At 44.9% G+C, this 14,072-nt stretch overlaps 1 protein-coding gene across 3 annotated transcripts in view; it reads left to right on the plus strand.

Moving 5' to 3' along the window:
- The window catches only part of CD83 (CD83 molecule), a 39,847-nt gene that overhangs the window by 16,871 nt on the left and 8,904 nt on the right, over nt 1-14,072 (plus strand). The window contains exons 2-3 of one of the 3 annotated variants that reach the window (XM_021100200.1): nt 3,294-3,626; nt 4,007-4,122. In XM_021100200.1, coding sequence (XP_020955859.1) covers nt 3,455-3,626; nt 4,007-4,122 — 288 coding nt within the window. In that variant the 5' untranslated portion in view covers nt 3,294-3,454. Of the gene's footprint in view, nt 1-3,293; nt 3,627-3,760; nt 3,918-4,006; nt 4,123-14,072 lie in introns of those variants that run through there. The other 2 variants (XM_001928655.5, XM_005665590.3) reach the window with 2 other exon arrangements.

Genomic DNA, 14,072 nt, shown 5'->3' on the forward strand with positions numbered 1-14,072 from the left:
TTTACCAAAAGATTATACATTAGGTCACACAGCATTTCTTGATAAGAGCAAGAATCACACAAACCACGTTCTGCTCAACTGCAAACACAATTCAAGCCAAACCGCATATTTGGAATTTTGGGGGGGGAACCCTCTAAATAATTCATGACTATCAAAGTGTTTTCATGTTGATTCTAAGAACAAATTGTTAACATTAATAAGAAAGTTCATCAAGATGGCTGACTACACAAAAATCAATTTTTACTCACTGAAAACTCAGCTTAGAAAATGTACATGTGAAAATAGCACCCTCAAATATAAAGGGATATAGGAATATATCCAGTAAAAAGTGTAGAAAATTCTACACATGAAGTTTTAAAAATTCTTGAAGACCTAAACAAGTGAAAAGATACCCAATATCAATGGATTTGTAGAACCGATTTCTAAAGATATTGATTTTCTGCAATTTTTGAATTGAATGGGTTCCTATTAAAATTCTCACGAGGTTTTTTGAGGTTCACAAGTCGATTCTAATATGTTTTAAGGCAGAGCAAAGAACCAAGAATGCCAGAACAGTCTGGAAGAGGCAGATCAACATGAGGGCTCACTCATTCCAGCACCACAGCAAGACTTAACTCTCGTTTAATTAAGCAATAGAAAGTGATATTGATAATTAGCACAGGGAGAGACAGAGTGGAGTCCAGAAACAGGCCCACACACATATGGAAATTTGTATATAACAGAGATGCTATTTCAAATCAGTGGGGAAATGAAGACTTGAGGCAAGCAGCATTGGAACAATTGTTATCCATATGGAAGAAATAAGCTATATCCCTGCATCAAACCATATTTAAGTGAATTAAAGACCAACATATGAGAAAGCATGACTTTAAAAGTTTTGGAAGAAAATGAAAGAGAATGTTTTTATGATCTCAGGGTAGGAAAAGATTTCTTAACCACAATACCAGAAGCACAAACCATGAACGAAAAAAAAAAAAACAACCCAATAAATTTGACTACATTAAAATATTTTAAAAATCCTCTTGTACATTAAAGGTATCGTAAAGTCAAAACTACGTAACCTAGACTCGGAGAAGCTCTTTGGCACGCACTTCACCAAGAAGGGATTTGGCCCAGAATTTATAAACAGCTCCAGTGGAAAAGGCCAGATGATGTGAGGACACCCAAAGGCTTCAAAACATAAGAAATGATTTCCCTCCCTTGTAGTAATCATTGTTGTGAAATTTACATTTTTAAAATTATAGTTGATTTACAATGTTGTGCCAATTTCTGCTGTACAGCCAAGTGACTCAGTTATATATACTATATATATATTACTTTTTCTTATATTATCTTCCATCATGTTCTATCCCAAGAGATGGGATGTAGTTCCCTGGGCAGGATCTCATTGCATATGCATTCTAAATGTAATAGTTTGCATCTACTAACCCCAAATCCCCAGTCCCTCCCACTCCCTCCCCTCCCCCTTGGCAACCACAGGTCTGTTCTCTATGTCTGTGAATCTGTTTCTGTTTTGTAAATAGGTTCAATTTGTGCCATATTTTAGATTCCACATATAAATGATATCATATGGTGTTTGTCTTTCTCTTTCTGACTTAGTTCGCTTAGTAGGAAAATCTCTAGTTGCATCCATGTTGCTATGAACAGCATTATTTTGTTCCTTTTCAAGGCTGAGTAATATTCCATTGTGTGTATGTACCACATCTTCTTAATCCATACATCTGTTGATGGACATTTAGGTTGCTTCCCTGTCTTGCCTACTATGAAAAGTGCTGTGATGAACATAGGGGGTGCATGTATCTTTTTGAATTATAGTTTTGTCCAGATATTTGCCTAGGAGTGAGATTGCTGGATCATATGGTAGTTCTGTATTTAGTTTTCTGAGGTATATTTCCATACTGTTTTCCTTAGTGGTTGTACCAATTTACATTCTCCATTAAGAGTATAGGAGGGTTCCCTTTTCTCCACACCCTCTCCAGCATGTGTTATTTGTAGAATGTCATGTAAATTAAACAAAAAGAATGAATAGGCGCTCCTGCTGTGGTTCAGCAGGATCAGCGGTGTCTTGGGAGCTGCAGAGACTCGGGTTCGATCCCCAGCCCCAGCACAGTGGGTTGGGGATCCCTCATTTCTGCAGCTAGCTGCAGCTTAGGTCAAGACAGTTCCCTGGCCTGGGAGATTCATGTGCCTTGGGACAGCCAAAAAAAATGACAAAAAAAAAAAATAGGAACTATTATTTCATACTCATTAGATTGCCAAAAATGAAAAAAAAAAAAAAAAGTCTGATGATGCCAAGCCCTACTGAAGAGAGTATAAATGGGCACACACATTTTGGAGAACAAGATGGTAAGCTTTAATAAAACGGTGGGCTGTCTGGGCCAGAAGATTTGAGCATGCCCAGCCCTATGCAACATTGTTTATAACCCTAAAACACTGGAAGGAGGCTTAACTGCCCAGGTATGGCATCCATTGAGGAACAGGTGTTTAATTAAGGATTTATTGCATACAGATGTGTTTGATTCTTTTATTTTCTGTTCTTGTTTTTGTATGTTTAACAATTTCTTAGTTTAAACTGCTGTGGTGGAGGTTATGGGGAGACACTTAGACATAGCCACTGTGACTGTCAGTTGGTACAGCCACTTCCAAGGGCAAATGAAAATGTCACGGTGATGCCATTCCTTTTAACTCCTTGAATGGACAAAGGTGGGCACGTTCAGTAACAGTTTGTGTGCTGGGAAAGAGTGTTGGGAATATCCATCGAGGACACCTCTGTGGAGGTAATTTGGGCAATATTTAACAAAATTGTAAATTCCCTTTGACTTGGTACAATTTCCTCTAGGTATTGATTCTAAGAAAATACTCCATATTAGAGCAAAACTTTATCCACACAGAAGTTCATCATAACAATCTCAGTATTGTTTGCAACATTAATAAAATAAATAGCTAATACTAACACTATTTAGATTACCAACCCTGGACTAGTCCTAACAATGAAGTTCTACTTTATAGGTACAGCTGTGGGGTGGAATATTATGCAGCTATCAAAATGGTGCTGCTAAATCTTTTTGATGAGGAGGAAGCTCTTGCAAAATATTAAGCTAATATGGAGTAGGTTACAAAATCGCCCCTGGAGTATCTGTGCACTGAAGCAAAGACACCAAAAATCTTATCAGAGATTACTTCTGGGTGGATAGAAGTAATTTCTGTTTTCTTCTGGGTTTTATCTTAATAGTTCTCATAAATTCTCACCCTCTCTGGCTCTCTCTCTCTTTCTCATATCTTTGATTTAATAGGAGAGGTTGTCCTTTGCAGAAATAATTTCAGCAGGCTGGATTATAAGGAAGACAAAGCCAGAAGGCCGGAGGCCAAGTACGACAGATTTGCCAGGTTCCATGCGAAACCTAGTCTGCTTATCACACAATCTGGAGAAGGACGAGAACCCGGGTTCGCCGTGATGTCACCACCGGCGGCTGGGAGCCGGGGAAAGCCACACATCCTCTCGGAATCTGGTTTCGCTTCCGCGCAAAGGACCTCACAGCCTCGCCCGGCCTCGCTCCTGGCTCGGTTCGGAGGGTCAGCGGGACGGTGTCCGGCGTGCGCGCGCGGTTCGCCAAGCCTCTCGCGCGGTGCGTTCCGCGGGGATGGTTGTCGCCGCGGCCGGGCGGCTACAGCCGCTGCAGTGACGCCGGCTTGGGGCGCGGGGGCGGGGCCTCGCGCGGGGGCGGGGCCGGGGGCGCCCGGGGTGGCGCGGGCGGGGGCGGCGCGCCGCTGCTTCCGCCGCCCGCGGGGATCCCCCGGGACCGGCGCCGGGGGAAGTCCCCGGGCGCGTGGGTATAAGAGGCGGCGCGGCGCCGGGGCCCCAGGCCGGCAGCCCCCAGCCATGGCGCGCGGCCTCCAGTTCCTGCTCCTGAGCTGCGGTAGGGCCCGCGGACCCTTGGCGCCCCCCGCCCGCCTCCCCCGACGCCCCGTTTTCTCCCTTGCTCACGCCTCTCTCTCCCTCTTGCAGCCTGCAGCCTGGCGCCCGCGGTGCTGGAGGTGAAAGTGGTCTGTTCGGAGGCTGTGGACTTGCCCTGCCCCGTCCCCTGGGACCCGCAGGTCCGCTACACGGTGTCCTGGGCCAAGGTAAGCGGGCTAGGGTTTGGTGGTTTAATCGCAGCCTGGGGAGCCACCCGCCCCGGGCTGGCGACCCTCGGTGGCTGGGGGTGGGGGGCGTCTCCCGTAGCTGAACTCGGTGGGGTCCTCCCGCTCGCCTCTCCGCCTCCAGGTACTGGCGGGCTTGGATTTCCTCCCCCGGGACCACAGTCCTCTCCTTGCTTCCAAACGTGATCTGAGATGAATGGTCCAAAAAAGACGTTGTGGAAGTGCAGAGAGCCTCTTATTCGGATTAATTCCAGAGGCCACCTGTGGTTGTGGCCAGCAGGCCAGGGAGAAAAGCGGCTAGGGCAGATGTGACACTGGTCAGGAGGAATGTCTCCGGATTTCTGGCTTGGGGTGTTTTGCGGCTGTGCTGCTCATACGTTTGAGGAGGGGAGGGTGGGCAATCTGAGAGGAAGGACCAGGAGAGTGCGGTGCTTTAGGCGTGTTTCTTAGGTGCTGGTGAGCTGTCAGTCGCCCCTTGCTGGGCTGTCCTTGGCCTCCTTCCCCACCCCCCGTTGCTCCAACCTCCGGCCGTCCTGAGAGGTCCAGCCAGGAAGGCAGTGTTATGGCGCGTGAGAGGCGTCCTCGAGTGTAAGAACAGTGTCACTGTCCCTGCCATGAGAGGACTGAATCAAACTCAGGCTTTTAAAAGGTTTCCTCTCAACTGGAACCTTCTCAGTTCTAAGATCACCATTCTGGTGGCACTGCAAAGCCAAGCAGCCACTGTGTGCTGTCGCTGGTTTTTTGCTCACCATACCACCTTAAATGAGGTTACTGCCACAATGGCACCTCCAGCTAAAGCCCAATGAATATGATATCCCAGCCTTGCTCTGCGGAGCTCACTGAGTTGTCATCTCACCTTGCAGAAAAATCTCTGTGTGTCTGTCGCTTTCCACAGAATACTGGGTTTTCTTCTGCCCACTGTAAAAGATGCTGTTAGAACCCACACAGATAACTGGCCATTTAACAAGGCAGCACAGGACCCGTGTGTGTGTGTGTGTGTGTGTGTGTGTGTCTCCTCTCCTAACCAGATTGTCAGTTTCCTGGGGCCAGTGCTGCATCACTGCTTCTGTGTATCTTGCTCGGCACCCAGTGTTTGCCCTGTTAATTTCCAGGCTGCTTAGTGAATTCAGGCTGGTCCTTCATGACCATGCACAGTGGAATTGGTGCTGGGGCCTCAGGTCACTGTACTGTGCATGAAAGTAGGTTTGTTATTCCTACTTCGTTATCATCTTATTCACTCTGGGATCAGAGAATACTGAATTCCAAAATTGCTTCTTGGTAAAAACAATAGTAACACAAAAAAATATTGTAAAACCGATATTATTTGAGTCCTCACCATCTGCCACGCTCTGAGATAAATATCTACATACATCAATTTTCAGTCCTTGAATGGATTTAAGGGATTGATACTATTACTGTTACTACTTTACACATGAGGAAACTGAGCCTTAGGGAGTGAAGTGGTCCGCTCATCATTACACAACTGGCTACAGGATGGAGTTGGGATTTGGACCGAGCAGTCTGACTCCATAGCCTAATTTCTGAGAGGGCTATCTTGTTAATTACTTAAAGAAAATGAAAGTGTCTTTGGGCCAGGCAGCCAGGGCCTTACTTATCTAAAAGGAGGGGGAAAACATAAAACCCTGATCCTTCCAGGGAGTAATTTAAAAAGGAAAACAATATTAATATCCCCGGGGAGTCATTAAAAAGTACTCATGAAACAAGTAGATGAAATTTCAGACTGCAGAGTTCAAACAGTTGTCAAGTTAAATCTTCTTGCACAAGGTCATCGGGAATGATGCAGTAAACCAGAGCAATTAACCTTTGGCTTTTCTTTGGTTGTCAGCTGATGATCTAAGTCTGTAATGTATGTGGTTACTTGCCGAACACAGTTCTTGCAAGCGTAACCCTGAGAGTCTCTCAAATCTCTGTTAAGAAAAAAGACAACAGTCTCTTGGCATTCTCTTTTCTCCTGTTGGTCCATGGAATAGGGTCATTGAAACATCATACCCTAGTTATTTTTTTAAGAAGGAAACTGTGGTTGAGGAGCGGTAGAAAGGAGAGCTATGCTATGCGAGTAAACTAATTGGATACCTTGCAAGTGATATGCTTTGTGTGTTTTTTTGGTTCTTTTTAACAGATCTCAGCATTTTCTGTAGATATTTGTTCTTTTCCAGCCCAGTAATTATACTTTTGCATCGATTGTGCTTGTCCAACAAAAATGGGTAGAGTGTTCTGGAAATAAGGCCAGCAATGAAATACTGGAATACTTTGTTTTACAGAAGATTAAGCATCTTGTCATTTCCCCCCACAACCTTCTTGTCAAATGTTTCAGTGAAGCGGAGAGGTTGCTATAAAGTGAGGGAATTTAAGCCTGGTGCCCACAGCCGGCCTAGCTGCATCCTCAGTAGGGTTATTTGTAAAACCGCTTTGCACAGTTGTGGGCTGCGTGCTGGACAAGTAAAGCAGAGAGTCCCTTGGGGTGTGGGTTTTCACCGTCCGCCAGATTGAATCACATTCTTACAGGCCTTCTGCACATCACAATTACGGTTATAATGACTCACAATTTAAAAATCCATTTACCACTCTGTTCTCCAGCACCACTGAGCATCCTGCCACTGGCCAGTTGGCACTGATTACTTGGGATTAACAAAAGAACCCATGTAAACCATGTGTTTCTTATCATGTGGCTTTTACCAAAAGACTCAAAGCAGGCAGTGTCCAGTTAGTGTTTGCAGCATTAGGGTGAGCTGGGAAGCGACAGTGTCCGTTGCATTCTCTCTGTTTCAGAGCCACAGTGACAGGGGACTGTACTGTCCCTTTGATGTAGGTATATACAGGGGCTCCAAGGTGGAGCCAGGAATCAGCAGAGATAACCCAGTTCCTGTTAGCCTGGCTCTTCTTTCCTATGGACTGACGTCTTCCCAAATGGGATCCAGCGGTGGGCCTCCCCTCGTCCCTTCCGATATTACATCTTTTAAGGCAGAATGAATGATCGAGAAGAAAAGTCAATGTAATATATCCATTACACTTAGCTACTAAGATTGTGAATAGGTCGTGGTTGTTGGGGGAGGTATTTCGAGATATTTTGAAGCAAATAGACTTTGGGCCAGAACTCTTCATCCATTGGCAGTGACCTTGGGTTAGGTTCTAGCACAAGAGGGTCATAGCACGATCCTGCATCTTTTGAGAGTAGGAACAGCCATTAAAGGACCACATCTGTCCTTGAAGTGGAACATCTCTGGGTTCAGGCTCTCTTTAATGGGGCTGCACTGGATGTAGAGGGAGAGGATGGATGGCACCGGATGGGTAGAGTGGTTGAGCATGGTTGAAGTTGGCCACTGATGATAACAAGTGTTATTTACAAGGGAAAGGCAGTACAATCTTGTGTTGTGCTAGGAGCCCAACAGGTTGATGCAAAATGAAAGAGGATCTATAGTGTCGTCTCAGGGTGACACTGCAGGGGCGAGACCAGAGATGCGTCACAAGACAAGTGCCCTTTTTAGATGATTTCCAAAGGAAGGGAGAAAGGGGAAGTAAGACTATGATTTCAGAGACTAGAGCAGACTTGAACTTTATAATATTTAGAAGAGCCACAGCTGTGGCAGGTCCTGGGCTCTCCTGGAAACCAAGGGAGAGCAGGCTTATGGCTTGCATGAAGCTGCTTTGAAAGCTCCAGAATAGTAGCTACAAGGATATTGCTTGTCTTCAATTTGTTGCTGATCTCCTATTCAGAAGAGTCATACTTTCTGTCTCTACCATCTTGTGTGATAAGGAGGCACTAAAGAGGAGCCTTAGAAGCGGGTAGGGTTGATGAATGGCCTGGACAGGTGGCATCTATGCAGCCACCAACCCTGATGGACCCATGAAGGAGACAATGCATGCCGTTCACTGCACTTACCAGACTCTAGAATGCTGTCCATTTTAAGATAGATTGGAGATATTTTAGAAGAAAAAGATGTTTCTACGTTAGGCATAGAAACCCAGAAACACTGAGATGAGAAAACCATGTGTGTGTTCGCAGCAGCAAAAAAAAAAAAAAAAAAAAAAAAATCCTGCCATGCGCACCAGCACTCTACTGCTTGACCTGGTCCAATAACCTTTAGGTCAGACTGTGAAAGACATAAGGTTAGTTTTCAGATGTCTCTCGTGTCTACATTTTCATCGTTTAGTAAATATTTCTGTGTCCCAAATGCATGCCAAGTCCTGGGCCTGGCAGTGGCTATCCCAGGACCAGCTGAAAACTTTTGCCAGGGGACCATAAAAGACACAGACCCAGGAACCCACAAGCGTTTGGGGAATCGATGGAAAACTGACCATGTAGAAGGGAGAATTACACTGCAGAGAGAGGCCTGAGAGGTGATACCAGAGAGCAGGCTGGGGACAGATCATGAAGACCCCCTGAATGCTAAAGGTAAGGGCTTGAGCTTATCCTTTCAACAGCAAGGAGTCTTTGAAAGTGTTTAAGCAAAGAGGACAACGTAATGAAGGCTGTGTCAGAAGAAAATCCTGTTTCTTGGGGTGAGAGACAGACTGTAATTCAGACTAGAATATGAGTCACGGAGGAAGCTTTAGTCTTCCATTCCAGTGAAACTGCCATCAGGGTAGCTCCAGAAGACTGGACCCCGTTCTGGGAGCCACCTCGCCTCCTCTCTTGGTCACTAGTCCTGTTGTCCATGGGGTTCTGGGGGAGAGTGGACAGAGCTACAGAAGAGGGGGCTATAGCAGAAGGCCCAGCCAGATGGAACCAAAGGCTCCCTCAGATTTTTCCATCATGGTGAGACAGAGTGAAGTTGCTGTCTTCCAGCTTGGAAGAGGGCAGGGAGGAAACAGGCAGCTGAGAGTTAAGTAGAAAAAACTGCAAACTCTTGTTTTCCATAAATAAAAGGGGGAACCCGAATCACATGAGGGCTGGATTATCTTAGTTCTGTACTTGGTTATGTCACTGCACAAAGAAGAGGAAGTTAGAAGCAGGTCTCAGTGACATCAAGGAAAGTTTGATGTCGGACAGGGCCACAAAGAGATTCATTACCTAAACGGGGCTCCCCCGTCTGAACCTGTCTCCCTAACCCCTCCCTGGCTACTCTTGGAATAACCCCACATTTTCTACCAGAGTTGGACTGAGGGACTTCCCTAGATTCTTTACACCCAGAAGCATATTTTTTTAATTTTTGTTTTTGGACTAGGGTATACCTTAGTCCAATTCCTAAGTGAGTCATTTAGTTCTGGTGCAGACCTAAGAGCCAGAGAAGAGTGGGTAGTTGTCTGGGATTGTTGGTCCAGATGGGAAAAACCTATGGGAAAAGCCAGATGCTGGAGCTCCCGTTGTGGCACAGTGGAAACAAATCCAACTGGGAACCATGAGGTTGCAGGTTCGATCCCTGGCCTCGCTCAGTGGGTTAAAGAGCCGGCGTTGCCATGAGCTGTGGTGTAGGTCTCTAGGTCACAGATGCGGCTCGGATCCCTTGTTGCCATGGTTGTGGTTAGGCTGGCAGCTATAACTCCAATTGGACCCCTACCCTAGGAGCCCCCCATATGCCTCAGGTACGACCCTAAAGAGGCAAAAAACCCCACAAAAGACAGATGCTGGTTGTCATAGGCAAGGTGTTCATGTTTATCTTGGACCTGACTCACCAGGTCATTTGTGGGGAACCAAGGTTCTGTCTCCAGCCAGGTCCTGGTGTCGCCTTCCCCAGGGAGTTGGGGGACAGGAAGCCTGAGGGACAAAGCAGGACTGGCCTTGGGGCCAGAGCTGTGCAGAGGTTGCCCCCCAGGTGCCATGTTCATGTATGGAGCCAGGCAGGGTATGCCTATCAGCTGAAAGTCTTATGGTTATGAAGAGCTATGATCCAGTCAAAACTAGCTGAAAGGATCAACTATACTTCAATTAAAAAAAAGATTAAAAAAAACTAGCCTAAAGAAAAGGGAATATATTGCTTTATATAATTGAAATAAACAATTTTTAAAATCAAAATATAGTTCAGCTACGGCCGGTGTCGTGGGTTTACTGGTGTCCCACAAAAAGATACATCTCAGTCCCAAGCCCTGGTCTGCGAGTAGGACCTTATTGGGAAATAGGATTTTTTTGTGTGGATATGGTCAGGTTAAAGGGAGGTCAGACTTGATTAGGGTGGGCCCCAAATCCAAGAACTGGTGTCCTTATGAGAGGAGAAAACAGAGACACAGATACAGACACACAGGGAGAACAGCACGTGAGGATTGAGGCAGAGATTGGAGTGATTTGTCGACAAGCCAGTTTCCAGCAGCTGAGAAGCTCAGGGTGAGGCACGAGACAGACTCTCTCCTAGAGCCTTGCTGGATCCATGATAGTGGACTTTTGGCCTCCAAAACCACGAGAGAATAAATTTCTGTTGTTTAAGCCACTCAGTTCAGGTCCAGCTAGATTTGCAGGTTCCTGAATATTCTCAGGGCCTGGTATCTCCCTGTCTCTCAACGTTTACTTCCTTCGTGTTGGTTTATTATCAGCCTCCACGTGGCAGTGAGACAGTAGCTGATCCCTGCAGACTTGGCTGCCCTCCCAGGATCAAGTGCAAAGGGAAGGGATTGTGCGTCTTCTATCTCAGCCAATATGTCATTATACTTAGGTGGCTTCGATTGGGTCATAAACCCATCAGAACCAGTCTCTGTATCACAGAGGTCAGGCTGGAGGCAAGAACCAGATGTAGTGCCCTCTGAAGGACACGAACTCAGAGCTGGTAAGGGTGTCCCTTCCAGATCCAGCAGGACCCATGGCAGCCGATAGACGAAGGATGGTTGGCCTGAACAATGAGTACTCTAACATTGCCTTTGAATCCCAGTTCCAGTGAGTTTTCGCCAGTTATTTTTGTTTTAATTTTTAAAAATTATAGTTGATTTATAGTGTTCTGTCAATTTCTGCTGTGTAGCAAAGTGACCCAGTTATATGCATATGTATACATTTATATACCTTCTTTTTCTCACATTATCCTCCATCCTGTTCCATCATAAGTAACCAGATACAGGTCCCTCTGCTATACAGCAGGATCTCATTGCTTATCCACTCCAGATGCAGTAGTTTGCATCTACTGACCTCAAACTCGCAGGCCATCCCACTCCCTCTCCCTCCCCCTTGGCAACCACAAGTCTGTTCTCCATGTCTATGAGTTTGTGTGGTTTTTTTTTTTTCTTTCTTTTTCTGTAGATAGGTTCCTTTGTGCCGTATGTCAGATTCCATATATGTGATAGCATGTGAGTTTTTTCAAGTTATGATGGTGCTTTAGAAAACCCAGAATGTTGTGGCTATTTTGGAGACCCTGGGGGTAGAAAAATAATTCCTCCTTAGAGGAGACATTGGGACTCTTCTAGAACAGCTTTGTCCCAGAGTAGACTGGAGGTATCAGCCGGAAGGAAGGCCTGCAGGGGTGGGAGGAGGGGAGAGCTGTCGGATGCATTGAGCACTTCTCTTACCAACATTACCGGTAGTAAAGCACTGCTGTGTGTTTTTTCATTTGATTCTTAAAATAAAACCACGAGGTAAGGAAAGTGATTACCGATGAGGAAACCAGCATCAGAGGTGAAGTGATTTCCCAACTATGACCCCGCTAAAAGGTGGTGAAGCTGGGGCCTGACAGCAGGCCTTCTGATTCCAGAGCCAGTGCCCTTGTAATTCCCTCATTGCTTTTAAAATTCAGTCATTCATTCAGTAAATACTTTGTTGTTGTTGTAAATATTTCTTCCATATGTCTTATGTACAGGGAACTATTTTAGAATGCTGAACAAAGCCTTAGCTGTGAAAAACAAGAGAGAGTGGTAACATTTATAGGGCTTCCTGTGTGATTGACACTACAGATGCTACAGTGTCCACCGACCACATCATAGGTATCTTCATACCAGCTTTGCGAGATCTTCTTACCCTCTCCTCTCCCTCCCGCCATCTCAGTGGAGCAGACAGAACCTGAGAGCTGTTCGGTCTGTTGGCCAAGAGCAGAGCTAATCATGGTGGGGCTGGGGTTTGTTTCCAGGTCTGTCTAGCTCCAAAGCCTGTGCTCTTAATTATGTTGCCTCTGCCATACTCGTAACTCCTGTTAACAGCCATAACTCTAGCTCTGTCTGTTAGACCCAGTAAATTTCAAAGTGGAAAATCATTTTTCCAATAAAACTACACTTAGAAAAAAAGCGATGTTAATGCTCGTACATTCTACCCTCATTATGACATCAACCTCTGAGCCAAACTATTTTGCACGTTATAAAGAGCTGTTTTTATGATGAATGGGGAATATATTGGCACTTTAATTGAGTTAGAGACCGAGGTACATGAATGTTAGTGCATGAGAAATGCCATTAAAAAAAAACCGTTCAATGTGATTGGAATATATCAGATTAATTTAATGCCACCTTTAAGTACTTAAAGTCCATTCCTTTAAATATGCTTAATTAAATTGTTGGATTAAATATTTATATGCAGATATATGTGCATATATTTTTCCCCTCCAAAAAAATCTCTTTTCTCTTAATTTCCTATCACATTCTTCACAGATCTCATGTACGATAAATTTGGATTTCAAGGTTATGAAGTCAAAATTCTTTGCTTTAGGAATGGAGCAGTTGTCTTCTTTTTTGTTTTGTTTTGTTTTTGTTGTCTTTCTTTTTTTTTTTTTTTTTCTTTTAGGGCCACACCCGTGGCATATGAAGGTTCCCAGCTAGGGGTCCAGTTGGAGCTGTAGCTGCCGGCCTACGCCACAGCCTCAGCAACATCAGATCCGAGCTGCGTCTGCCACCTACACCACAGTTCATGGCAACAACAGATCCTTGAGGCCAGGGATCAAACCCACAATCTCATGATTCCTAGTTGGATTCGTTTCCACTGCGCACAACGGGAACTCCCGCAATTGTCTTCTTATATACAAATATGGTAATCTAGGAAGTTAGCATGTATTTGGATAAAATTATGTAAACTTCTAAAAAAATCTCTTTCTACAATAGGGATTTTGACTGACATATTGGTTCAGTTTCAGCCATGTTTAGTTATCTATTTGATTTACTTCTCTCTCGTTGAAATTTGTCCACTATTTAAAAAAAACCTACTTAATTCATATGCCTTTAAAATTAGTACTTGTGTTTGCTTGATTTAGTATTCAGCAAATTAAGGAGAGTTTATTTTAATTTAGGGCTTGTGGTTTCCTTAAGGTCAAATCTCCGTCTTAGGGCAGGAATATACTATTTAAATTATTAAGTCAAATTGGAGGCCTTGAGACAAGTCAAAAGTCTGTAGGCTTTCTGAAAAGAAGATGTCTTATAGTTTGCCCTTTTCTAATTCAATCAGAAAGAGAGAATGTGTCAGCATTAAGAGTTAATACACAGAATGTGGATTTTAAAAATGTAATTGGGATGAGTGTTTGAGGAATTCGTTTGCCTGCCCCGAGTCGTGGTTCAGCCCGATGAGGCATCCGTGCAGCCACGTGTGCAGTGAATAGTCCCCGTCAGTTGTACTCGGCTGTGAAGGAATCCGAGGGTTTCTTTTGTTATAAATTACTATTTCCTAAAGTGCTTTTGCAGAGAGGCAATGAAACACTTTCAGATTTGGAATGTTTAAAGAGTCGTTCTTGCCAGGGGTTGATTTTGAGCCAGCTTAGAGGTTTTTAAGAACTCAGAAAACCAGACGAAGCCAAAGATGGCCCAAGTGATGGCTGCTTAGCCTCCATGCTGAGGTTGATGGGCTGAACTTTTTTTTTTTTTTGGCTTTCTAGGGCTGCACCCACAGCATATGGAAGTTCCCAGGCTAGGGGTCGAATTGGAGCTACAGATGCCAGCCACAGCCACAGCAATGCTGGATCCGAGCTACGTCAGCGACCGACACCACAGCTCACGGCAACGCCGGATCCTTAACCCACTGAGCCCGAGGCCAGGGATCAAACCTGCCTCCTCATGGAGGCTAGTCAGCTTCGTTACCTGCT

Source organism: Sus scrofa, chromosome 7, assembly GCF_000003025.6.
Source record: "Sus scrofa isolate TJ Tabasco breed Duroc chromosome 7, Sscrofa11.1, whole genome shotgun sequence".
Classification (NCBI taxonomy): domain Eukaryota; kingdom Metazoa; phylum Chordata; class Mammalia; order Artiodactyla; family Suidae; genus Sus; species Sus scrofa.